General features: G+C 29.9%; 1 protein-coding gene across 13 annotated transcripts in view; it reads left to right on the forward strand.

The window, feature by feature from the left end:
- Nbea (neurobeachin) overlaps positions 1-27,291 on the forward strand; it is a 646,499-nt gene that overhangs the window by 134,944 nt on the left and 484,264 nt on the right. For 12 of the 13 annotated variants that reach the window (XM_048800828.1, XM_048800832.1, XM_048800829.1 and 9 more), the window contains exons 11-16: positions 6,201-6,309; positions 17,317-17,469; positions 18,862-19,030; positions 25,204-25,283; positions 25,969-26,031; positions 26,119-26,216. In XM_048800828.1, the coding sequence (XP_048656785.1) occupies positions 6,201-6,309; positions 17,317-17,469; positions 18,862-19,030; positions 25,204-25,283; positions 25,969-26,031; positions 26,119-26,216 (672 nt within the window). Of the gene's footprint in view, positions 1-3,910; positions 4,017-6,200; positions 6,310-17,316; positions 17,470-18,861; positions 19,031-25,203; positions 25,284-25,968; positions 26,032-26,118; positions 26,217-27,291 lie in introns of all 13 variants that reach the window. The other variant, XM_048800834.1, reaches the window with a different exon arrangement.

The following is a 27,291-nucleotide window of genomic DNA, read 5'->3' on the forward strand; positions in this document are numbered from 1 at the left end:
TTGATCCATTTTGAATTCACTTTTGTGCATGGTGAGAGAAAGGGATTCAGTTTCATTTTGTTGCATATGGATTTCCAGTTTTCCCAGCACCATTTGTTGAAGATGCTATCCTTCCTCCATTGCATGCTTTTAGCCCCTTTATCAAATATAAGATAGTTGTAGTTTTGTGGATTGGTTTCTGTGTCCTCTATTCTGTACCATTGGTCCACCCGCCTGTTTTGGTACCAGTACCATGCTGTTTTTGTTACTATTGCTCTGCAGTATAGTTTGAAGTCTGGTATCGCTATACCGCCTGATTCACACTTCCTGCTTAGCATTGTTTTTGCTATTCTGGGTCGTTTATTTTTCCATATGAATTTCATGATTGCTTTCTCCATTTCTACAAGAAATGCCGTTGGGATTTTGATTGGCATTGCATTAAACCTATAGAGAACTTTTGGTAATATCGCCATTTTGATGATGTTAGTTCTGCCTATCCTGATTCACTATAGTTTTTGTCCCTCCATATTCCCTGGAGTGCACTGCATGCACTGGAGATCTGGAATTGAGCACCTGGATGCCATGAATTGCAAGCTCCAGGAGAAACGCTCTAGCCCTTGTATATGAGTTCCTTGTTAATTTTTCTATTCTTTAACCTGTTCTGTCACATCCAAATCCTCATGTAGTCTAATTATGGTAGAGGCAGTGATACCAGTGGAGCCCAAACTGTGAGGGAAGGATCACCTTTCCTTGGATCAGTGGAATTAGTGTCGTTAGAGGGTGAGATAAACACCTGTAAGTTTTCTTATCTCTCTGTCTTCCTGCTTATGACTCTGGATATGGGAAAATTTATAGAAGTACACAGCAGAATAAGGAAACTAGCTTTCTGACAGGAGAAAGGAAGAGCTGCAGAACCAGAAATTATTAGGAAAATCATTGAAAGGGAAGAATGTGAGAAAATAATTCTATAAAATTGTTAATAAACTCTGCCAGGTGCTGTATATGCATGGTTCTAATCTAGATCAGGGATTCTAGCCAGTGCAATAGGAGTTGTAGAGATTGGGAAGAAAAAAAAAATCAGTTTTTGCAGATGATATGATTTGCCAAGAATTGATAGGCACACAATATTCTAGTGTTACTAAGCATGATTAACAAGGTTGCTTTATGAAAGGTTCTTAGGTAAAAATAAACTATTTCTATTAACAATGTACAGAAGGACACCAAATTTAAAAATACCATAAACATTAGCTTCAAAAATTTATGTGTTTAAATGAAATTTTTTCAAAACAAATACAAGATTTATGCACTGAGAACTACAAATTGCAGATGAAAGAAACAAAGACCTAAATAAATTTATACTCTATTCCTGGGTAGGGCAATTTAACATGGTAAAGATGACATTAAATTAGTATGTAGATTTAACACAAAACCATTCTAAATCCCTGAATATGTATATTGATATGGAAAAGATGTTTCTAAAAGTTATATGGGAAAACCAAGTAACAGTTTTGAAAAATAATAAATTTGAAATGATTGTAATTACACAGCTTTAAGACTCACTGTAAAACTATAATAATGAAGGCTGTATGGTATTAACAAAGTGATAAATGCATGTATCAGTGGAACAAAATTGAATTCAAAAGTGGTACCACACATTTATGGATAATTGATTTTTGGTAAAGGTACAAAAGCAATTCAATGGAGGAAGAATTGCCATATTCCAAACCAAAAAAACAACAGAACAAAAACAACTTTGAGAGTTAATTTTTTAGCATTCTGACATTTTTAGTACATATTGAATATATTTAGTAATATGTGAAAACGACTTATGTAAAGACTGTTGGGTTCTTAAACTGTAAATTCTGTTAAGATACCATATACAAATATATAATAATAAATCACAGGAGGTTTAGGATTAATTCCTTAATATGTGTATACTTTAAAATTTCCTTCATAGCATAGATGGAATCACATTTAAATCACAATTTTTTGAACTTTCAGATTTTTTGCTGTATTGTTGGAAATAGGCTAATGAAACATAAAATCTGTTTTGAAACAAAGGAAGATATAAATGTGTAATTGCCTAACTTTTAATAAATCCTTTGCTATGTGTTTCTAATTACCCATGACAGTGGTAGCAATTCAGTGTATGAATCTGCTTACCTTCATATCAGGCTGAAGGAAAAGGTAGAAATTACAGAAGAGAAATTTCATGACCCAGGGCAGGTTTAATGATTTCATGTGGCACTTGTGTATTCCATGTGTTCCTGCATTTTACTGTGTTGCATTTCAATGTTTTCCTTGTCTGACTTCACAGATAAATGCATTTTATTTTCCTTAACATGAAGCTCCACTTCATGTTGTAGTGACACATGTGACAGTTTGTGTGTCTGGATCTCATTGCATATTTTAGACAGTTGTCGTCTTTGAGATTGATTCTTCAGGAGTTCCTTGTGTTAAATTGACTGCTAAATGTCCTTGCAGTTGGAAACTTTTGGTTTAGATCTCTCTAATTTTGAACTGGGAAGGAATCTAACCCTTCTCATTTATTGAGAGATTATTTTTGTGTCTGTGTCACCAGGAACTAAGGATCTTGGGTGTGAATTTAAGTTGATTTCATTCATAGTTTTGTTCTTGTTGTGATCAGTCTCACCATAAAAGAGTTTTACAGTGCAGAAGTAGTATAGATTCTATGGTTTTAGATATTTTTATGTAATCTAATCTTCTTTTGAAAAATTTCAGTGTTTTTCAGTACTGAAGTAGGCTATGTAAGAAAATGTGAAAAGAATTTTTTCATTTACTGATATTTTAAATCTTACTTGGGACTTAATCTTCTGAATTTATTTTGATGATTAGTTTGCTAGTAAGATTTCTCAAGAGATTAAATGCATGTTTGTCAAAGGGAGAGGGAAGTGGTAATTTTTGTATAAGTTAGTTACATTCTTCTTAACAAAAAGATGTTTCTTTAAAGCCAATCTAGCTGTGATAATTTGCTTGAGTCAGTACAAAGCAAATCAAATAGCTACTTTCTATCTTCTGAGATCTGCCTTTGAAGTGATCTTAGATCATATGTTCATTCTCCATCATTTTATTTATCAACTTTATGATATATTATGTCTCTACCTAAAATACCTCAACAATAATAATGCTTTTTGGATCACATTACATGAATTGTCTACTTTAGTTATTTTAAAAAATTAAGTGAAAATGGAATGAAATTACAGTGAAATCAAGTAAAAAATCTACATTAGTATAAATTTTTAGACTCTAAATATAGTATATGTTTTATTATTTTAAAAATTAGTTATCTTGTACATAGTTACTAAACATTCTCAAGTATTTGTGGGCCAAGACTGTTGTGATATTCCACAAAGCTCTGGAGACATAATAAACATTCTTAGTTATTAACAAGTAGTATTATACGATTTCATTTTCCCCCTTAGGTCTAGCCCTTATATTTTTATGATACTTGAAATAAATATTATTGCCTCATTTAATTGAAGCATATTAAGAGTTGGAAGAGAATAATTATTTTTTAAAAATTGATAGATTATTAGTGTCATTTTCCTTAAAAAGAGACAGAGTTAAAAACCCATAATGATTCCTGAATTAGAATTTCTACTACTAGAACGTATTTATAGTTCTGTCTGTTGAAAAGTTTAGCAATTTTTTTTATCATGTCATAATAGTGAGTACACTTTTTGTCTATCAGATAAAACACTCCTGACAATCTTTTCCTTGGCGTTGCTATACTTTTCAAGAGAATGTTCTATGTTGTGTATATTAGTTTTGGCTGACAGCTACTTGCTTTTTGGATTATTCTATACATTTAGATCCTCTACAGATGAACTGATGTGTTCTAGACAGGAAGTGGTATGTAGGAGATATAGGAATGGGCTGAAGTATCCTTTATATTTGCCTTTGTATCTAGGGGAGTTGGAAATAGGCAAGAATGGAGAGAAATTTTGTATGGCAGTACAAAGAATTTTGCAAGTTTATTGTGAGCCCTGCAGCAATCCGATGCATTTTAGTTACTGGTAAGTTTGTTAAATTATGTTTGAAAATTGTACCTCTTCAAAGATGGCCATCTATTTACTATTACGTCACCATGTCAAATATACCTTATTTTTAAGATTTTTTTTTTTTTTTGTAAAGATGTGGTATTGCTATTGCATTGGGTTTTAGGTATAAATTAACAATACCTTGGTTGGTGAATGCATGTGACTTTTCAGTTGTTGTCATGGTTAACATTGAAGTGAAATTATTTATGGATAGCATAGTCATGTGTTAAGATTTTGGAATTTTAATAAAATTAATATTTGTTTTTGTAATGGAACTCCACCATATTTAGAGGTCCAAGTTAATTCATTAGATGTTTGAGATTGTCTAGTTCTTCTGACATAAATGAAAAATATAATTGTGGCATCCTTGTAATTTTATATGGTTCTAATAGGACGGTGATATATTGTAAGAAATATTTTTTTTTCCTTTTCTCACGGACCATAGGGACCATTGTGAATTATTTCTAGTCTTTAATTTGGGCAGTGCTGATGTTTAGGAATTCAGTTCCCCCCAATAAAACACAAATTTATGTGTAGGTAAGAATTTCATGAGCTGATAGGAAATTGTGTAATATCAATGCAGTTCCTTTATTCTTTGCAAACATTTAAGCAGAAGTATTATATGTAATATAGTGACTAAGTAGTTATTTGTGAAGTGGCCTTGACTATTGATTTCATTTATTTAAAATGGATTAGATTGCTTACTAGCTGTGCTTCTTTACAGAAACATTTAAAAATCCCAAGGAATTCATTGATAATTGTGATTTTCTTACAAATGTCTGTCTTTGACTTAAGGAAAAGTAAAAAAAATTGATTTGTAAAATCAATTTAATTTTTTTTGTGGTTTAAGGCTATAGGGCCAGTTAATATAATTGAATTTTAATTTCCTGTAATGAAATACTTTATTTCTGGATAGTCTGTTTTTCTAGCTAATGTCATGCAGTCTTAAACAATCATTTTTTGACAATGATAATCATAATTTTGCTATCATTTCTTCTTATGAGAACATTTGATATGAACAAAAATAGCCACATCATCAGAGAAAGGTGTTATTTGTCAATTCTGTTGAAACCAAAAGAGCTAGAATTATTCAGAACTAGAACTTCATATTCCTTTTGGTCTTTAATAGTCTTCAAGTTTTCTCATTATAAAATTTCCCAAATACTTGTAAGAGTATTATTGTGCTTAAAATATATTTAGAAATTTGTAACTTTGCCCTTTCTTAAGAACACAAATAGGTGATTTAGGTTATATCATAAAATATTTTAGGTAGACACTATTTTAATTCCCAATAGAGAATGGTTTACTGAAATTTATTATAAATGATATTAAATATATACATTAGAGGAAAATATATATTCATTTTCAGGAATACTACATTCATGTATCAGTGCTGCTTGTTGAAAATTGTCATGTAATTGTGAAGAAAACATGTTATTAAAGCTTAATTCAATCATTTATTTTTTTTTTTTGGTTTCTTCATTCTTTCATCTAGCAGACATACCAAGTGCTTAATCTTTGTCTGAAACATATCATTGTGTGCTTTTATGTGTTTTTGTGTACACTGTGTAATTAATTGCAACTTTTCATTTCAATATTACACAAATCATGTCTTTGCTCTCACAAATTTTCTGAGGGCATACATGGATATAAGTGACATGTTATATATTTCTTTGGAATTTTTTTAAACAAAGTATTTTTGAAAAATAGGTCTAAGTAATAAATTTATTAAAAAATAGGTGCATCTTTCCAAAATAATGTTGTGTACATATTTAAAATTCTATCTGATAACCAGATACTCAAAAGACTATTATGATAAACTCTTAATTATGGAAAGATACCTGTGTTTGTTTATGTTGGATTAACTTGAAGTAGGAAAAAAATATATATATGTATAAATAAACTTGGATGTTTAAAGTAACAATATAAAAGTACATACTTTCCAATTTATTTAATTTGAGAAAAGGATAAAATTAGTTTTCTCATTCTTTTAAGAAATGTATTCATATATAAAGCAAAATATCAGTTGTCAGCAAAATAGAAGTTAGTATTGAATATTTGTTATCATATGACACAACAAACTACTGAAATGGAATACTTTCGTGTTTATAATAAACATTGAATGATTACAAAATGAAATTATCTGTACTTTACATGCAGTGCTACTCTTTTGGCATTCCTGGTTGAACTCCTTAAAAGTTCAGTAGCCATGCAAGAACAGATGCTGGGTGGAAAAGGCTTTTTAGTCATTGGCTACTTACTTGAAAAGGTAAGTGTTACATGTTGATGGTTTTATTGTGTAGCTTTCATACCTAGACAGCTGTCACTAATTATATTTTTTGTAACTTCCCTTTCCATTGACTGCATAATGGTTATAATGTTGTTAATTCAAGACTGTTTTTTATATCATGAGATAGAAGTATAGACATAGAATTAAAATGGGTGTTAGAAGTGTAAGTAATTAAGAAATTTTGATTGAAAACAGAAACATTCTTCCATATACTTTTATTCAAGTTGCAAGTATCCTTTCTTTTAATTTTTTCCCCTATTCCTTTGCTATCTTTACACTCAGATTAAGTTTCTTAGAAATCTTATCATTATATTTGTTTTACTTATATGGATTTCCTTTTTAGGTTTTGCTTTATTTTTCAATTATAAGATTAAAATTTTTATTTGTGGTGGCAGAAACATTATTTTGTACTATTATCCTTGCATTTAATATATTTGAATATTCAAAGCAACTTTTGTCTATATATATAAACAGCACAAATATTTTTTTCATTCATCTCATTTATGTATTTTTATGACCTCTGCTTTAGTCACAGTTGTTCTATTGTAGCAATAAATGTTGAATTTCGATGATGGTGTCTTAATAGATTGGATTTCCATTAACAATTAAAGTGAAATTTCATGTGTAAAGGGATTTTTAAAGAAAAATATTAATTTTCCTTGTGATTTCTCTTTTTTATCATTTAATTTTAATACTTGGCTCCTCTTAAGTATGAAACTATTTGAGAATTAACTAATAAAGGTGATATCTCAACTAAGAGAAATTAACTCATTTTTACCATGGGAAAGAAAATGAAAACATGCAGATAGTTTTTGTTTCACATTTAGTTATGTTACATTTGAAATACCTGCAGCCTGTCTTTTCTTTGAAATAAGTGTTGCTCTTTCTTTGAAGATTATTAATTGAAGAGTAGCATATTATTGAAGAGTAGTATATTATTAAATAGGTTGATCACTGTTAGCATTTCTTTGTGGAGGCTTTCCCCCCTTAGTAACATTATTATAACTCCATTGAGACTTTTCATTTATTTTTTTCAAATGATGGAATATCATCATCCTATATCTCGAGATTAAGAATTATTTAGAAGATTTATAAGTTACATTTCATGAATTAAATGGAATGCCTTTTGGCAGGATCACTGTCTTATTATTTTTTTTTACTGGGGATTTATCAGCATAATTTTGAAGTGAACCCTTTAACATTCAAAATTAGCTTAAAATTAAAAATACTATAAGAGATCTTCAAACCAAAACTATTCTTTTTAAAAATTAATATCTTTATAGTTATACTGTCATTTATTCAAAATATCTCATTGTAATTTTAATTTGCATCCTTTTGTATGATTTTGACTGGGCATTTTATTATATATGTTTATTAGACATTTATTTTTTCTGTGAAGTGTTTGTGCATATCCCTTACCAGTTATTTCTGTATCTGAGACCCCTGCACTGAGGCAATCTATAATCTACTTTGTCTCTATGAATTTGCCTATTCTACATGTTTCATATAAATAGAAAAGTATAATATTTGTTTTGTATCTGGTTTATTTTGCTTAGCATGATGTTTTCAATGTTCATCAGTTATATATCAAAACTTTATTCCTTTTGTTAGTAAATAATATATGTTCACGTTTTGTTTTTCCATTCATCAGTTCATAGACATTTGTTTCCATGTCTTAGTTAAAGTTTGGTTTCTAGAATGACTTAATGATGTTGAACATCTTTACATGTACTTATTGACTGTTTCCACATGCTCATTTTCTATTTATTGTTATTTTTCTTTATAGAAATATTTTCAGATCTTTTGCCCATTTAAAAAACATGGGGTATTTGTCATTTTATTATTGAATTGTTGGAATTCCTTTTTTCTTTTATTTTTGGTCCTGGGAATTGGTACTGGGAATTGAAATCAGAAGCATTTTACCACTGAACTCTGTCCCTAGACCTTTTTTATTTTTTTATTTTGAGACAGAGCTTAAGTAGCTTAGAGTCTTGCTAGGTAGCTGAGGCAGGCCTTCAAGTTGTGATGCTCTTGTCTCATCCTCATGATTTGCTGGGATTACAGGATTGTGCCAGGCACCCAACTGAAGGTGTTTCTGAGCTATTCTTGAAGCAGTTCCTTATTAAAAGTGTGACTTTCTAAGATATTCTTCCATTGATGGATAACATGTTTTAATTTGTGTTTACCTGTTTAATTTGTTGTCCTGTAAAGTTGGACATTTTCATATGCTTATTGTCCTTTTTGTTGTATTTTTTAAAAATGTTTAAATTTTTGCGCATTTTGTTTTGGATTGTCATTTTCTTTTTAGTATGTTGAAATTCTGTATATATTCTGAGTATGTGTACTTTGTTAGATATTTACTACAAATCTCTCTTCTTTTTTGACTTGTCACTCTCAATGGAGTTTTTTGATGAATAGAAGTTCTTAATTTTAACAAAGCTCAAATTTTCAGTTTCTTCTGTGAGTAGCCCTTATATGATTAGCCCTTATATATCCCAAATCCCTGAGTCTATTCTGTTTTCTCTGAATATTTTGCTTTGTCTTTCATATTTAAATCTGTAGTCCCTCTGGAATTGAAACTTATATATGGCATGAAAAATAAAATCAAGGTTTTTCTTTTTAAATTTTATTCCATATACAAATGATTCCCAGTTCATGTTGGTTTGACTTAAATACTTAATTTATTTTTTTTGACCATTGTGGTGTACCATAGCATTCAGTAGAAACTTTATTCAAGTTTAAAATTAGATCTTTTCCTATGCTAGTGATATGTGATAGGATGCTGAGCAGTGGTAGCGAGCCACAGATTACAGTAAAAACATGATCGTGAGGTTAAACAAATAATACTTGACATTGTACTGTGTTGCTGAGCTATGATGATCAGTAGGCTAGGCATATTGAATGTATTTTCAATTTAAAATACTTTCAACTTATAATGGCTTTATTGGAATGTAACTCCAATGTAAGTTGATGAGCATCCACATATATCTACCTGGTCCAACACCATTTATTAAATAATAATTTTCTACTGCATAGCAATCTAGTCTTTGTCAGGTAACCATATGAAAAGGGAATTGATTTATTTTCGATTTGAGGAAACATAATAGTGATATTAATAGTATATTGTTTTCTTTAATAGTGATATTGATAGAATATTGTCTTTTTTAATAGTATATAATTCAACTATAGTTTTGTTCTTCAGGATTACCTTTGCTACCCTTAAGTCTTTAAATTCCCACATATTGTCAATTTTCTGAAGAAAATGCTAGCATTTTAATTGTGTTATATTGATATTATTATATTAAATATTTTATTTTATGTATATTTAGGTCCTCTTTTGTAATTTTCTACATAGAAAATTTGCTTTCAATGAATGTATTCTCATTAAACTAATATATTTTACATTTTTAAAATTTCAAATTTTTAATTTTTTACTGATATATAGAATGTAATTGATGTTTATATTGAGTTGTTATGCTATTATTGATACTCCTGTATTAATTTTAGTAGTTTATAGTTTTTTCAAGAAATTTTCTTTGTAGACAACAATATCATCTGAAGATGACAGTTTTATTTCTTCCTAATATTTATTATTTTATTTTTTACCCTTGATTTTTATTATGCTATACTACACTGTTAAATAGAAGTTGTTATAGTAGGCATCTAAGTCTTATTCCTGATCTTAAGGCAATGCTTTTAATAATTAGCCACTTAGTAAGGTGTTACAGATTACTTTGGAGATTTTTAAATCGTATTAAAGGTGTACCTATAGTTTGCTAAGAGTTTTCTTTTTTTAATTTTTTTTTTTTTTAGTTATAGTTGGGCACAATACCTTTATTTTATTTGTTCATTTTTATGTGGTGCTGAGGATCAAACCCAGCACCTTGCATGTGCTAGGCGAGCGCTCTACTGCTGAGCCAGCCCCCTAAGAATTTTCTTTATCATAAACATGTTGAATTTTATCAAATTCTTTTTCCTCATTATATGAGATTTATTATGTTTGTACATTTTTCTTAAGTTAGTTGATTTCTACATGTGAAGCTCCCAATTACTTTTAATTCTACAACTATTCCAATCAGGTCTTCATTATTATATTATACTTCCCTTAATATGGCTTATGTCATTGTCACCATAGGATAATGTGGTTATTTCTTAGTTTTCATATTACTTGGCTTGTTAATAACATTTTGATTGAATGCTTTGTCCTTGAAATCTTTCCTTTATTGTGTTTTATGACATCTAGCTATCTTTCTCTTCTTCTGTTTACTTCCTTGCCCTCCTCTTATTCTCCCTAGTATCTTTTTCTCATGTTTCTAAAGACTGCCTTGTCTTGTTGTTTACTCTAGAAAACTTTCCTCTTTCTGTCTATGTATCTTTCCCTAATTGAGCTTATCCATTTTGTTGTTTCAGAATCCTATAAAAAGTAATTGCTCTTAAAGTTGCTCCCATTTTCACTTCTACTTGGATGCCTAGTAATCTTCAGAAATCTAGATTATGCAAATATTTATTTTCATTTTCCTCTCTAGTCTTTTCTGTCTTGTTTATCTTATTGAGAAGTAGTTCAGACCAAAAACATTAATTCTTTTTGACTCTCCTTTTTTTTCACACTAGATCCAAACTCTAAGCAAATTATGTTGTCTTACTGTCAAAATATATCTAGAATCAGTTGTTAATTCCTGCTTTTTTAGTCTACTTTTTAATACATACATTCATTGATATCATCTTAGATCAAACCATCATTCTTTTTTATCATTTGTTATGCCCAGATCATTTTTAATTTGTACTCAGACTAGTTCTTCTGAAGTGTTTCAAATTTTAATACTTCATTCTTCTCAGAATAAAATTTTAAGTCTCAGACCTCTGATATCATATCTTACCACTCTTCTTTCTTTCTCTATTTCAGCCACATTTGATTTTAGCCATATTTGGCCATAAAAGGCTCTGTTGCCTTAAGCATGTGCCAATTTCAAGACTTTGGTTTCACTTTTCCCATTTCATCTATCACTTTGTGTGTGTTGGGGGGCGGGCAGGGGGGCAGATGTCCAAATAGCATGATTCTATGCTGCATTCAGGATTTTTGCTTATGACATTTCATCAGAGAAGTCTTTTCTGACCACTTTACATAAAATGACACCCCTTCCATAATCTTCACTGTCTCCCTACTCTACTGATTTTCACAATATTATTCTGACATGTTTTACATTTTTTCCACTTATTTGATGCTTCCTTTCACTTCTTTATGAAAGTGGGGAAAATGTTTATTTCACCTTTTTATATTTTATTTTGTATAATCAGCATGTAGAATAGTGACTGTCTTCAATACATTTGTTGAATTAAATAAATATTTTTTTTTCTGGTTACCTACAAAGAATAGCTTTTTCATCTATCTCAGATGAACACTTAACACTGTTTTATTTTTAAACAATTAGTGGCCAGGTAGGTAGTATACTTTAACAGAGTTTCCATTTTTAATTTCTTACCAATAACAAATCACTTAGCTTTTATCTTCTTGTCTTAGAAGGTTCAAATTAGGTATTTAAAGAAGGCAGTTTAACGAGAGGTCTTATTTAACACATTTATATTGTTTCATGAAAAAAATTTAAGGAGGTTTTGTTTAATTTTGCCAAAATTCAGACTTATAGAAATCTTAGAAGATCAACAAGATCCTTTTGGTTGTGGTTTAGAGAAAATGTGATTCAAAGTAACTTAAACATTAGGAAATATACTAACTGATGGTACTGAAAAATGATTTATCAGAATATTGTCAGGTAGCTGATGGCCTGTTCAACATGGTTTATTGAGAAGAATTTAATGCAAGATTATTATAAAAAGTGTGGGCATTTTAAAGGAATCCTATAAGGTTGAAAAGGAGAGAAGTGAGAGTTTAGCAAATACAAAGAGAAAGGTATTATAGTTGTTGCACAAGGATGTTTGTCTGGTGTGTGGTTTTCAATAAAGAATTGAAGTATATTGAACTGGATTACAGTACACTAACTTCAGTTTCTTCCAGTTCTTTAGCTTCCTGCTGATGTCTCCAACTGGTCAAACTCAAGGAAACCAATATTCAAGAGAACTTCCCAATCATAGAAAGGGCAGCTGTTATCTTTTGTAGTTACAGCTAAACCATTATATCTGGGGGAGAGAAAAAGAGAACTCTTTATTTCAATTATAATCTTACTCAGATTCTTCCCTCTAATTTGATTGATAGCTTAGTTCTTGCCTACTTTTGAGCCAACATTGGTTTTAAGGAAAATGCTAAATTTTGATGCTGGATGTCTGAGTTAATTATCCCCTCCAAACAACAAGTAATTGATATGATTAGATTATTGGAGCTGATCCTTGAAGTCTTTGGGAGGTGCAAAATGGATATTGAGGATCAACTACTTTATGATATACCTCTACCAATTAAACTATTTTCCCACAACATTATTTCATTATTTAATATATAATCACACACAGGACACACACACACACACACACACACACACACACACACACGAAGAGAGAGAGAGAGAGAGAGAGAGAGAGAGAGAGAGAGAATGGTTTTTGCATCAAAAAGGAACATTTTTGGCAACCCATTACATTGTGGGCTGATGTAAATATTGGGGAGATCTTTCTTTATTAAATAGAAGTTACTCCTTGTAACACACATTGTTCCTATTTGGCTTTGTTAATTGTGAGTGGATACAATAATTTTTTAATTTCTCATTTTCCATTTCCAAATATGTTTAGTCATGTCTTATATAGTACTTCTTAAAATTATGTATCCTGTCTCCCTAATGTCATATAGCTGAAGAAGTTGCATTTTCTATGAGGTTCACATTGTGCTCTTTTCTAAGATTTACAGATTTATGTAAATCTACAGGTTGTTCAAATATAAGTCTCTTTATAAAATAGCTTTACTTGAGGAAATGAATGTAAATACAAAAATAGAAAAATTTTTTAAAGCATGAGCCAAGGTAAACATTTTTTTAAAAAACAGTTGGATGTCTTCTTTCATGCTTTCCTAATTGCTTTTGATTTTTTTCTTCTATGCATCACAACAGAGGAGTGCATTACATTCATAATTTTTTGCATTGCAATTCTTAATATGCTTTTATACCATAATTTATCAAATCTCTGTTTGTATATAAGGTATATTGAAACCGAATTCACATCTTCATACATAAATTTTGTATAATGGTGACCGTCTCCTTCCGCTACCCATGCTATTCCCATTCTCCCTCCCTTTTCCTCCCACCCCTATTCTCTATCTAGAGGTAATCTTCCTCTCTTGCTCTCCCTCTCAACCCCATTTTCAGTCATCCCCCTTAAAACATTTGGCATTTGTTTTTTTTGGAATTGGCTAACTTCACTTAGCATAATCTTCTTTAATGCCATCAATTTCCCTGCAAATGCCATGATCTTATTATTTTTTAGTGCTGAGTAATATTCCATTGATTTTTTTTATCTTTGCTATTTTTGAATTTGATATGAATTCAATTAAACATTCACTGAGAAATTAAGAAAGGTACTGAAAAGGTAAAAGTTGAATAAGATGGTGTCCTTTTTTCTATTAGTAAAGAAAGATCTCTGAATTACTAATAGTAATACATGAAGAAGGAATATGTACTACTTACAGGTAGAAGTGACATACTGTTGAAGAAAATATTTTATACCTAAATAGATAAAATTTTAGAAAAATATTTCTTTAAGGTCAATTTTAGAACTGAAAACAATATGATAGCATTACATGGTATACAGAAACAGCCAATACTTGGACACAGCCACATCAGTGTTTATAGCAGCACAATTCATAATAGCTAAACTGTGGAACCAACCTAGCCCCTTCAGTAAATGAATGGATAAAGAAAATGTGGTATATATACACAATGGAATATTATTCAGCATTAAAAGGGAATAAAATCATGGCATTTTCAGGTAAATGGATGGAGCTGGAGAATATAATGCTAAGTGAAGTTAGCCAATCCCAAAAAACCAAATGCTGAATAGTTTCTCTGATTTAAGGATGCTGATTTATGATATGCTGGGGGGAGGGGAAGTGGGAGTGGGAGGATTAAATGAACTCTAGATAGGGAAAAGGGGAAAAGGGGAGGGAGGGGAAAGGAGGAGACATAGGGATAGGAAAGACAGTGGAATGTGATGGTCATCATTACCCTAAGTACATGTATGAAGACACGACGTATGTGACTCTACTTTGTGTACAACCAGAGGTGTGAAAAATTGTGCTCTATATGTGTAATATGAATTGTAATGCATTCTGTTGTCATATATATCAAATTAAAAATAAATAAATAAGTAAGCTTTTCACTGATGGACCACCTTAAAAAAGAAAGAACCGTAGAAGGCCTCATATAATGTTTTTGGCATACCTTTTACAACATGGAATAAGTTCAAACAATAAATAAAGTAAGCTATTTAAAATTATAAATAGTGAAGGAATTGTCGAAAGTTTTAAATAATCATCCTTCTCTTAATTTTATTCTTCTTGAATGAAATATTTTAGAGTTTAACATTCTACAGTTTTTCATTGAAGCTTCTTTAATATGAGTGCCTAATCTTTACTTTTTTTTGAAACTCAAAGGTTTGTTTTTGACCTTGGCTCTCACCTTAATAACTCAGCTACTTAGTAGAATCTTCTTCTCTGTCTCACCTAAAATTTTTATATAAAAAAACAAGCCACTGAAAAATTTCTAAAATCTACGTAGATACTTATCTTTCTGTGTTTTGGTTTTGATTAACATGCTTTAATTGCACATATTAATGGTGTTTGTATGTTTTTCATTGTTAAAATCCAGCCTTCTCTTACTCACTGTCTTCTAAAGTCCCACCCTCTAGTAATCATTACTCTACATTTGGGTCAATTTTCATCTTGTTTTCTCTTATGTGGAAACAATTGATATTTTTGTCAAACACAATTATTGATGTAAAATCACTGTTAGCTTTATCATAATTTGAACCAATTAAGTTCTGTTACCACCTTCTCAATGAAACCACTTATGTTTCAACAGATTTTTATCTGTTCCATGTTTTTTTATCATGTACTTATAGCATATAACATTTTACACATTTCCCTGTCAGTTTTATATATTGTGTGTCCCTGCTTTTTCCCCCTAGAATATAAATTCTGTGAAACCAGGCTTTTTTTTTTTTTTTTTCCTTTGAGTTTTGTTAATTTCTCTTTCTACCGTGTCAAGGAGAGTAGCTGGCAAATAGTAAGTACTCATGTGTATTTTCAAAATGACCAAATGAAAAGTCTTGAAATCTACCTCTAGGATAAAAGAAATGGATGCAAAGCTGTTTATTATGAATTGAGGATATAGTGAGTGAGTGACTCAAACTGGTGTCTTGGCAGTGAAATTGGCCCAAGAAAATACTATGTTTGGCTCAACAAAAAGTTTTTAAGTTTTAAATTTTATTTCCTTTGGGAAATAAAAGCAGGAGTGGTCCTTATTACTCTTTATTTCCTCTTACCCTGATTTACACATTGTTGTTAACTATTTGCAATCATTTGAGTTCCTGGCCCTCTATATAGTATTCTGAAAATGCATGACATACTTAGGTCAGATTTATGGAGTTTTTTCTTGATATGAGCTTGAGAAATATAGGTAACTCATGGGTGGTAAAATTGGTAAGACAGTTTTAGTCCTTTGTATACCCTGATAATACTGTACTGATATTTGGATTTCAGTCAGTGGAGAATGGGGAGAAAGGAGCAATGTGATGTGTACCTCAGAGTTTAGTGACGGGTGATTTTTTACTCTACGATGGTGTGGATGGTTATACTACAGAAGAGTAAGAAAAGATTTGCGTACAAAGATATGATTTCAACATCTGAATTTAAATTATTTGCTTTAGGAAGAACATTTTTTTCTATCTTAACATATTTGTCTGAAATTATGTCATGGGATAGTATTGTCCAGTTAAAATATATGCAGCTTAAAATATTTTAGTGAAAAGTTCCAGTAAATTAAAAAAAATTTTAACTTAGTATATGCAAAATATTATCATTTTAATGTACATTTAATAAAAATAAATAAGGTTTTCTTATTTTGATACTGAATATCAAAATCTACTGTATACATCCTTATAGCACATTTCAATTTGAATTAGCTACATTCTAAGTGCACAGTTTTCATGTAGAGCTAATGGCTACTGTATTTGACAGTGCAAATTTAAAATTTGGTTTGACTTTGGGAATGGGGTCTATCATTTATCTAAGTACTCCCCATATTTGTGATGGCAACTGACAATTTCTTAAGGGAACACTCAGCGTAGGAGTAGTGTTATATGAAGCTGTAGAAGCAAAAGTTATCATCCAAGGAGTATATTTCTAGAGAAAAAAAGAGGCAAATAATTAATATTTAGGCATAGGTCATTAAGGAATAAACTGAGGATCCTGAAAGCCAAATGAGGACAGTGTATGCAGGAAAGGCAGATGTTTTAATAAATTGTGAATAGATCAGAAGGGTTTATGTTAAAACAAGATGTATTGTATTTATCAATGTGGAACTCATTTGTAAGTTTTGAAGGAAGGATTCAGTGGAATGGTGAGCTCAATGTATTTTCCTTTTGGTTTGTAGCTAGTTTAAGTGAAAGCACTTCTTATTTCCAAAGTCTTTTTCCCCCCATTATTATGATAATTATTTCACTCTTAATTTCTGTGTCTAAGATCTCTTGTTTGTAATTTTCTAAATTCAATTTATACCTTATTTTTAGCTGGAGCGAACAGTGAGTTTATTTAACCTGATTTATTTGCTGTAATTGTTCTAGAAAAGGCTTCAAATAATGAACCATCACTCAAATATTCTAAAATACAACATTTTCTAATATAATTGCATTTTTAATAATAAAGAAAATATAACATTTTGTATTTAAACTGTTAGGGGTAGTTTCAAAAATTAATATAAACTTTTGCTTTATCAGCAATTACACAATTTGATATTTTCAGATATTTTCAATAGAATTTCTGTTTTCTTCCTTTAGTCATCAAGGGTTCATATAACTAGAGCTGTCTTGGAACAATTTTTATCCTTTGCAAAATACCTCGATGGTTTATCTCATGGAGCACCTTTGCTGAAGCAGCTTTGTGATCACATTTTATTCAACCCAGCCATCTGGATACACACACCTGCAAAGGTATGAATTTTATTCTCATTCAAAAGTAAATTTAGTGTTATAAATTATAGTTACTGGATTTAAAGTATCTAGTTTAAGCCATTTTTAATTTTGGATTTATTTTATAGTCAACCCAAGGCAGTTGTGTTAGTATCAGAGATGTAAATATTAAATATGTAAATACTAAAATAGATGAAAGTATAGTTAAACATTAACCTTGGTGAAACACTATTCTGATGTTATTAGATGTGATTCATCCTTTCCAAGGAAGATTTGATATACTGATAATTGTAAGAGTAGGAGAATAAAACAGATATCTAATTGTATCATTAACATTATGATCATTTTGGCTGGGAAATTGCTTTCATTTTGAATGTAGAATTTATATCATAGCCATTAAATAACATCTTTAATGAAGAATATACATAAAATAGATATTTTTCTAGAAATTAGCACAATTTTCATTATTTTGAATACCTAATTTAGTCTTGTTATATCTTATTGGAAATCAATAATGAGGGATATTTTAACTTTGATTCTTTTACAATTTTAAAATCTCCCATATACCTGGTTACATAATGTTTAAGTTCAGATTTTTATTACAGTTCATCCTATTCATTTGTCTAAACCCAGATCTGAAGTTTCTTCACTCTTTTTTTTTTTTTTTTGGAGATTGAACCCAGGGATTAAACTCAGGGGCACTCAACCACTGAGCCACATCTCCAGCCCTATTTTGTATTTTATTAGAGACATGGTCTCACTGAGTTGCTTAGTGCCTTGCTTTTTACTGAGGCTGGCTTTGAACTCACTATCCTCCTGTCTTAGCCTCCCGAGACGCTGTTCACTCTTTTTAACAAGGTGTTTTACCTGCTGTCTGTACGCTCAGAGGGTTAAATTTCAAAAGCCAGCTATATAGTATGGAAATTGGAACAAAATTTGAACTTCATGAACTTTTAGAATATATGATAACAATATATATTTTTCAGAGTTACTATAGCTGATTGACATTTATTCTATTCCTTTGAAGATTTGTATAAACTAAGAGTTGCTGAATTGTACTTTCATAAGAGTGTTGATCTAATTCACTTTTAAAATAATTTTGATTTTCCTGTCACCATTTGTTTTAATTAAATGTTCGAAGCATTTAAAATTAATTTGTCAATACCTAATTACCTTTTTTAGTTAGATTATTAGGTAATGTACATTGCCTTTATATAAACAAGTTTTATTAGAGTGTTGGTTTTTATCATTTTCTTCTAAAAATTTAATACTGTTTAAGAAAAAAGTTAATTTTATACTCACAATAAGTGATTATTTTTTGGCTTTTCCGAGTTTGTATATGAATTAAAACAGAATTTATCTTATAAGCACTTGAGCCATTTTAAACTTAATGGTCTTATTATACTGTATTAGGTTCAACTTTCCCTATATACTTATTTGTCTGCTGAATTTATTGGAACTGCTACCATCTACACCACCATACGCAGAGTAGGAACAGTATTACAGCTAATGCACACATTAAAATATTACTACTGGGTTATTAATCCTGCTGACAGTAGTGGAATTACACCAAAAGGATTTGGTAAGTACACCCCTACCACTGTGTTTGCACTTCCCTGTATTGTTATATATCCCGAGTACTACCATAGTGAACAGATGTACGTGACTATAAAATTATCACTAAACTATTTTCTTTCTTATGAAGTAGACTGGTATATTGAGAATTGTTTATGGTAAGAAGAATTTTATTGCCTTTTAGTAATAAACTACTTTGGAATGAAGTTAATTAAAAATAAGCAATAGTCTTCGTTTTAACTTACATGTGTTTTTTCTTTAATTTTTGTTCCAATATTAAAAACCAGTAAACATACATACAGGTTATGATCAGTGTGTTTTAGTATGTTTGCTTTCAACATTTCAGATAGTTAACCTTTTTTTGTGCTTTTCCAAATTTATACTTTGTTCTAAGTGTAATAGAGACTAATTTAATTCTTCACAGTGTTTTTTTAATGTTTAAAAATTACAGTCAGCTTTTCTAACTATAAAAAAATTTACAACTATAGAAAATAAAATAATATTAGAGGAAAAGATTTATTCATGACCCAAACCACAGGAATGAATATTACAAGGTTATGAAGTTTTCTTCCTCCATTTCTCTTTGCATAAATATGTTTTACCTCTTTGACAAAATTGAGAGTTTTTTCCTATTTTTGTCATTTTTTTCCTCAAGTCCTTATATTTACATTGTTTCTTAAGTCTGTTATATAGAGTAATCCACTCCTTTGTATATACTTGTTTACCTCTATCTTTGATTTGTTTAAAATTACTGATAATAAATATTTTTAGTTATTTTCAGAAATGTCTTAATAGTTTATAATGTAGTAATATGACATAGTGTGATAGAGGGCTTTTCTTAGCATACTCACAATAACATTGAATATTACAGTTTTATATCAGTCTTTTAGATAAGGGAAATAACATACTATCTTAACATTTAATGTAAGTTTTTTATTTTATGGATTGTGCTTTCAAAATTGTTTTTCACACTTAGACCTACTTTGTCCTTTACAGCTTTCTTTTTTCATTGCTTTTAAGTTGATAATGCTCAAAATTTATTGCTTACCATTTGTTAGATTCTCTGGTTAGAATTCTACATGTTAATTTGTTTTATAATTTGTAATGTAATTATATGTACATATTAGGTTATATAAATAAAATTGTATCTGTGTTAATGTCATTTCATTTTACAGGTTAGGAAACTGAAAGCATTGAAAGTTGAATCATATAAATTAACTCAGAGCCATTGTTTCTAAACTTTATAGTATATTTTTTACTACAAATTACATTCATACATGTTAATTTCTGCTTAAACCATTAATTTCTAATTACAAAAAAATTGCAAGAGTTATACAAAGAGTTCTCAGATCTCTCACCAGATTTTCCAATATTTTAAATTTTACCTCATGGGCTATATTATTCTTCATTTTCTCTTTTAATGAAACACTCATGTGGATACATACTTTTTTTCTGTTTCACTTAAGATTAAATTTATACATGATGCCTCCTTATCACTAAGAGATTATCTGTGAATTTCTTAAAAGGTAAAGGTATTCTGTTAAATAATGATTGGGTACCCATTAAAATAGGAAAATAGAATTAGTATGATATACTCCAAAGACCCCATACAGATTTTGTCAATAATCTCAATATTTTTCTCAGGAAAAAAAATCAGTGTGTAATAGTTCCTTTAGTATTTCCATGACTTTGGCACTTTTGAAGAGTACAGACACGTTATTTAGAATGCTTCTCAGGTTGGATTTGTTTGATATTTGCTTATGATGATTCAGGTGTTTCATTTTTTTCAAGGAATAACACAGAACTCATTTCTTTTCTGTCTCATTGTATTATGTCAAAATGATTGTCTTGGCTACCAGTGATGTTAACTTAGAACATTTGACTAGGATGAGTTTTCTGTGTGAAATTATTGTTTTTGCCTCTGTAACTAATAGATATTTAATGGAGAAATACATTTAGACTAAGACATTTTTTTGGTTTACATATTACTATAGGGAAAAACTTGTTTTTATCCTTTTATTCAAATTTTTTTGTATCAATCTAATCTCAGGCATTTCCATTTTGTTCAATGTGTTATATCAACATTTGGCATGGATTTTGCATAAAATAGCAGTTAGGTTTATGTTTTCATAAAATGACTCTTTTGCAAGTAGTTAGCACTACCATTTCATTGCAGAGATAACCACATATGTAAACTAATGGGTATGACTTGTTCCAATGAGACTTACAAAACCATGAGGCATGATAAATTTTGCCCTTAATTTTTAGTTTGTCAGTCCTCTGTTTTACACTTGATCTTAGCCAAAAGGCAGAGAAGCGATGAGTCCTCTGTTTTATATATAAGCTCAAATTCTCAGATTTGACCAGTCAGTCCCTTCACATGGAGTTTTGGGTCTTTATGATAAATATCCGTAATTTTGTAGTGCTTTTTTTAATTTTCTGGCATGAGATGTTCTGGGTTCATATGATACTTTCCTTGTCCCAGTCCTGGAATCACAATTATTTTTGCAAAGAACCCTGGTTTGTGGTATGTATTTTAGAAACCAAGGTCTTATGTTAGGTGTATATTTTGCTCCTTGAATGTCATTGATTCTTGATATTCTTAGTGGACAGATCTAGGAAATATGTTTATATCTATGTATAGAATATTTAGACACATAGACACACACACACACACACACATCTATCCCTATTAGAAATGTCAGTTCACACCAATACATTCAATTCTAGTCTAAAACCGTGATGACTCAATCTAGCATCAAACTTTATTTTGAACTTTCTTGTTTAATAATGAGAAGTCTAGGTCCCCTTATCTTTAACACATGTGTATATTTTCTTATTCTATTCTGTTAAACCACTGTTTTATCATATATTATATTATCACATTCTTAGTTTTAGCATTTTCGTAACGGTCCTTATTGCCTCCTCAGTCCCAATTGTTTCTTTGACACTGATAGTCCTACTTTTTCTTCTTGGTCCCACTATCTCTTATGGTATTGCCAGATTTAGTTATCGTTTTGGCTTTGTCAAGTATATTGGGAGTCTCCTTGGCCTTTGCTGCCTCTTCAGGGAACCAGCCCCTGATGCATCACTGGCTCCAACTGTCTCAAGAAGAGGGAAAGGAGAGAACCAATAAATATATTTTAATGAAGAGTGACAGTTGCCCGGTCCCGTGATGCATTCCGGTAATCCCAGCAGCTCGGGAGGCTGAGGCAGTAGGATTGTTAGTTCAAAGCCAGGTCAGCTATTTAGGGAGGCCCTGTTGCTAAATAAAAAATAAAAAGGGGTGGAAATGTAAATCAATGGTTAAGTGCCCCTGATTTAAATCCTTGGGGTGGGAGGAATTAAAAAAAAGAGTTGACAAAAAAGTACAAAAGCATTTCTTTTTCTTTATAATTTGTTCTTTAATAACAGTTGTTTTGCAGTTAATTTTATTATTTGACAGAATGTGAAGTTCTGTTTTGAAATATATAGTTTTCTAAATGATAGCTTTTTTCAATGGCATGTTGAACTAAAATATTTTCCTTTATGAGCATAGAAGAAAATTTGTATTACATTAAATTTTCATATAAATGTTATTCAGGTATAAGCAATTGGCTAGAGAAATAGGATCATTTTGCTTTGATATGACTTAACATTTTTGCCTCAGAATTTATTTTTTATAGCTCACTATAAAAACTTATATATTAAAAATATCATATAGTAGTACATGTTTGTGGTAGCAAGTGAAATAACAGTTTATGAGTGTGAAAATTTTTTTCCATTTTTTTCTGTTCACATACACATGAATGTGTACCTAAGTGTTTCAAATTATAGGTGCTTCAGAAATTTACTTTGAAGAGGTCATAGACATATATTCTTACGTATACATAACATTTATAAATTAGATATTTTAATAAGAATATACATATATAATAATATTATTTTTATAAATACATATTTTTGTATATATTTATGTAATATATATGGGTATGTATATATGAACAGGTTTATGATATCTTTAAAAATGTATATTTTATATATATGAATATATGTATGCACACATAAATTCATATATGTAAAGCATATGAATATTATTTACACACATGCACATGTATTCATATATATATATATATGTATATATATATATATATACATATATATATATATATATGAAATAAACCTGAAGCTCTATCTATGGTCTCCCTTTTCCATTGCCTGGCATACTAGATATAACCGCATTCTGTATTTTATGTTTATTACTGCTTTTCTCTACTTGAGCATTTAACTTTTTTTTTTATTGTGCTTCATTTCAGTCTTTTACTAAGTATATATATATTCCTAAATAACTTACTACTTAGGATATAGAATATAAAATATAGAATATAGAATAGTAAGTTGTAAACAACTTACTATTCTATATTTCATATATATCGTATAATTTGTGATTTGTATTTTAATTTCATATTTGCCAGAGTAACCTATTTGCATGAATTTGATTCATGACAAATGTATAGCAAACACATAAATATATATTTCTCCGCAATTTGCTATTTGCATTCTGAAATAAATGGCAAGAATAATTTTATCTAACATTTACTGAGTGCTTACCATTAAAACTGTCAACACTCTGTTCTTATTCCTTTACATATATTGACATGTTTACTCCTCACAAAATGTTCTATGATGTAAGCAATATTATTATCATTATTCCAACAGTAAAGAAAAAATAAATCTGAGCACAGAAATACTATAAAACTTGTCGAGTTTTACTAAGTGGTAGGAAAAATAAAAGTAAGTTAATTATTGCTAAGAAAATAGCTGTCTCTACAGGGCGAGGAATGAACAATGTAATCAGGAAGATGATGTGACACAGAGCTGAGCCCAGGAATAGGATGAGAAGAGTGGGCAATCTGACATCATATCACAGATAATAATGAAATATTCAGGAATTTTACAAAACTATTGTTAAGCAGTTGGTAGCTTGGACTTAAAATCAGTCTGGTGGGAGTATTTATAAAACAGAAATCACAAATATGAATATGCTATAAATCAGCATTTCCATCCCTGCAACTCTGTATGCAGTTCCCATACCAGTGGTTGTTGTGTTTCCCTATCAGGCTACTGTTAGTGTTCAGTTTCCAACCTCAATGGTTGTTATATAGTTATTTTACAATAATTCATTAAGTTGTGCATTTATACTTTATGTGCACTATATTTTATGAGACTTTTTTGAAAACAGTATACTAATAACTGATAAGGGAAATGTACTTAGTGTACTCTTGGTAGGAGTGGGGCAAAAAATGTGGAGAGTATTCTGAGAAATGGAGATGTGTCTTAGTAATAGGTGGAATGGATTGTTAGGGTGGTGATTTGCTTGCAGTTTAATAATCTGCATGTAAATATTTGTTGGGTAGATAATAAGATGGTATAAATTATAAATGCAGGGATTATAATTTAAATACTTAAAAAAGCAGACATATAAATCCTGGTTGCTTCAAGAAAGACAGTATTTTAAGGGTTTTCATGAGCCTTGCTATTTTTCTTAAAAGTATAATTTAACTATTGTATGTTATGCATGTTATATATATCACTTCATATTCTTAATTTTTTGGAAATAAAATGTATAATTATTTAAAAATTTTGGCAATATGTTGGAACTGATAATGTATGCTTTAACTTTTCACCTTCATTTTTATCTATCGATTCCACATTTATCAGATGCCTACTGTACTTTTTATTGTATATATGTACATGGAAGAAAAAGGCTACAAAACAAATAATCATGATAAAGTAGAATACTATACTTTTTCTGTGCTTTCTTATATGTGGGGTGAAAATGGAGAGTCTATAAATGGAAAAAAAGTTTAATTGACGATGGAATAAATATTGGGAAATGCAGTAAGCTAATAAAAAGTATAAATGTAAATATTTGGTTATTATGAAGTTATCCATGGATAGTAATATATTGGAAGTTTTTTAAAAAAACCTTTCTTCCTATTCTGACATTTAGTGAATAATTTGTATTTACCAAAAACATGAAAGTTAATTTTTAGACACTCTGATATTATGGAAATTGATTAGCATTAATACTAATATTATAATTTTAATAAATATAATTATTAATGAATTCCATACTATTCCAACATAATTGCATTAAGCATAGTTAATATTGTGGATTTTTTTTCTTTCTTATTCTAGATGGTCCCCGGCCATCACAAAAAGAAATTATATCACTTCGGGCATTTATGCTGCTTTTTCTGAAACAGCTTATATTAAAGGTAAAATAATTTTACATAATTCAGAATGATAGTATATTTTATGGAAGGGAACTTTTGGCATATTTTAAAAATGATTATTGTTAAATTAATAGTGTCTATGAATTGCTTTCAGAGTTTTGAAATTTTGTGTTAACTTTTGTTTAATAACTTGGTTAAATGCTCTGAGAAGCTTCTTATTAAGGAATGTGTCAGAAAGGGGCAAGGGACAGATGAGTTGTAACTGTGTATAAATATATCATTCTGGAAAACTGTCTTTGTTTCAGGTTAAGAAACCTTGCAAAAAAATTGTGTATTTTATTACAGTATGAGTTTTTAAAGGTTAATTTGAAGAGAAAGGGAAAATAAAAGCAAAATCATAACAGTATACAAAAGATGATAAAATAAACTGTTGTATTTGTACTTTTTTAAGGAAGTAGTCATCAGAGATACTGAATACAATTGGTGATATCCTAACTGTTGATAGTGTCAAGTATTTTGATAGCTTTTTAAAAATAGATATGATTTTCCAAATATTTACTTATGTAACTTGAAATATGTCTATGAATTTTGAAGTATTTGGTGATTTTAATTAAAATATCACTGCTTATAAGGTTTTACTTTCTTATAAAATAGTCATTTTTATGCCTTTCTTTAAAGTTTTTATTTTAGATTTAAATTAAGTAATGTAATATTTTTTAAAAATTAGGACCGAGGGGTCAAGGAAGATGAACTTCAGAGTATATTAAATTACCTTCTCACAATGCATGAGGTAGGACTTGTTATTGGTCTTTTAATCATTTTATTCAAAGCTTTAGAGAAGAATTTTAACTAAATATTTATGATTCTTATTATGCAGGATGAAAATATTCATGATGTGTTACAGTTACTAGTGGCTTTAATGTCAGAACACCCAGCTTCAATGATCCCAGCATTTGATCAAAGAAATGGAATAAGGTATGATTATAATAGTATTCTTATTACAATTTAATGCAGCACTGCTGTGCATCCTAGATGCTATTGTATAAACATTTGAATAAATGCAGCAAAATCTTACACATAAGAAAGGAATAAATGGAAAAAACAGCTATCCATCCTCGCATACCCAAGTAAAATTATGAAGTTTATAGAAGATGGTCTCAGACATTAAGTAGATTAATTATTATTGCTTTAGAAACAGCATTTCAAATAATTGGAAGAGCAGATTTTTTTTTCCCAAGTACAATAAAGAACATGGTATGTTTCAGCAAAAAGAGATGCAAGAGAATTTTATGACATTAGGCCCAAGAAAGAGGTAGAGGCCAGATATCAAAGGCTTATATTATGGTAATCACTTTAGGCTTTTTAATTTTTTCCTGTTGATGATGAAAATTGAAAAATTTTGAATGGGGAAATGATGTGCTTTGCCAGTTTTTTTAGATTTATAATCAGCAGTTATGGAATATGAGATGAAGGACAAGAGTGATGTAGCAAGATCAGCAGATATTATTTATTCATTAGTATTAGAAATGATGAATTGAGTCATTAGCAGTGCAGTGAGAATGGACTTGAAAGTTAGATTGGAATGTGAAGCCTAAACCAAAAGATTCTGAAAGTTTAGTTATGGTGACTCTAACATAACTAGGTAGGTAGGGGAAACATTATCTTGAGTAATAATCTCATGAACTAGAATCTGTAGTTCATTCCTATAGGGAAATTCTCTTTTTATTTTCTGGAATTTGAGTTAGTGGGAAGAATAGGAAATATGGATTGTAACATGTGTATCTCAATAAATTTTTACAAAAGAGTTTAGAAATGACATATCAATAACTCCCAGGGCATTTTTTTGTGTGTTTCTTGTTTTTGGCCAGTTTTATTTGCATATAACAACTTTTTAGACTTGAAGACTTTCTCTTTCTTTTTTTTAAACTTTAATATGAGACACCTGTCCTCCCCCCCTTTTTTTGACAACAATGTAGTGTTTTATTTTTGTTCTCAATTATAGTACATTTTGTTCTTGTTGTCATACAGAAGTAGTCTCTCTAAAATTCGA

This window comes from Marmota marmota, unplaced genomic scaffold (genome assembly GCF_001458135.2).
Source record: "Marmota marmota marmota unplaced genomic scaffold, marMar, whole genome shotgun sequence".
NCBI lineage: Eukaryota > Metazoa > Chordata > Mammalia > Rodentia > Sciuridae > Marmota > Marmota marmota.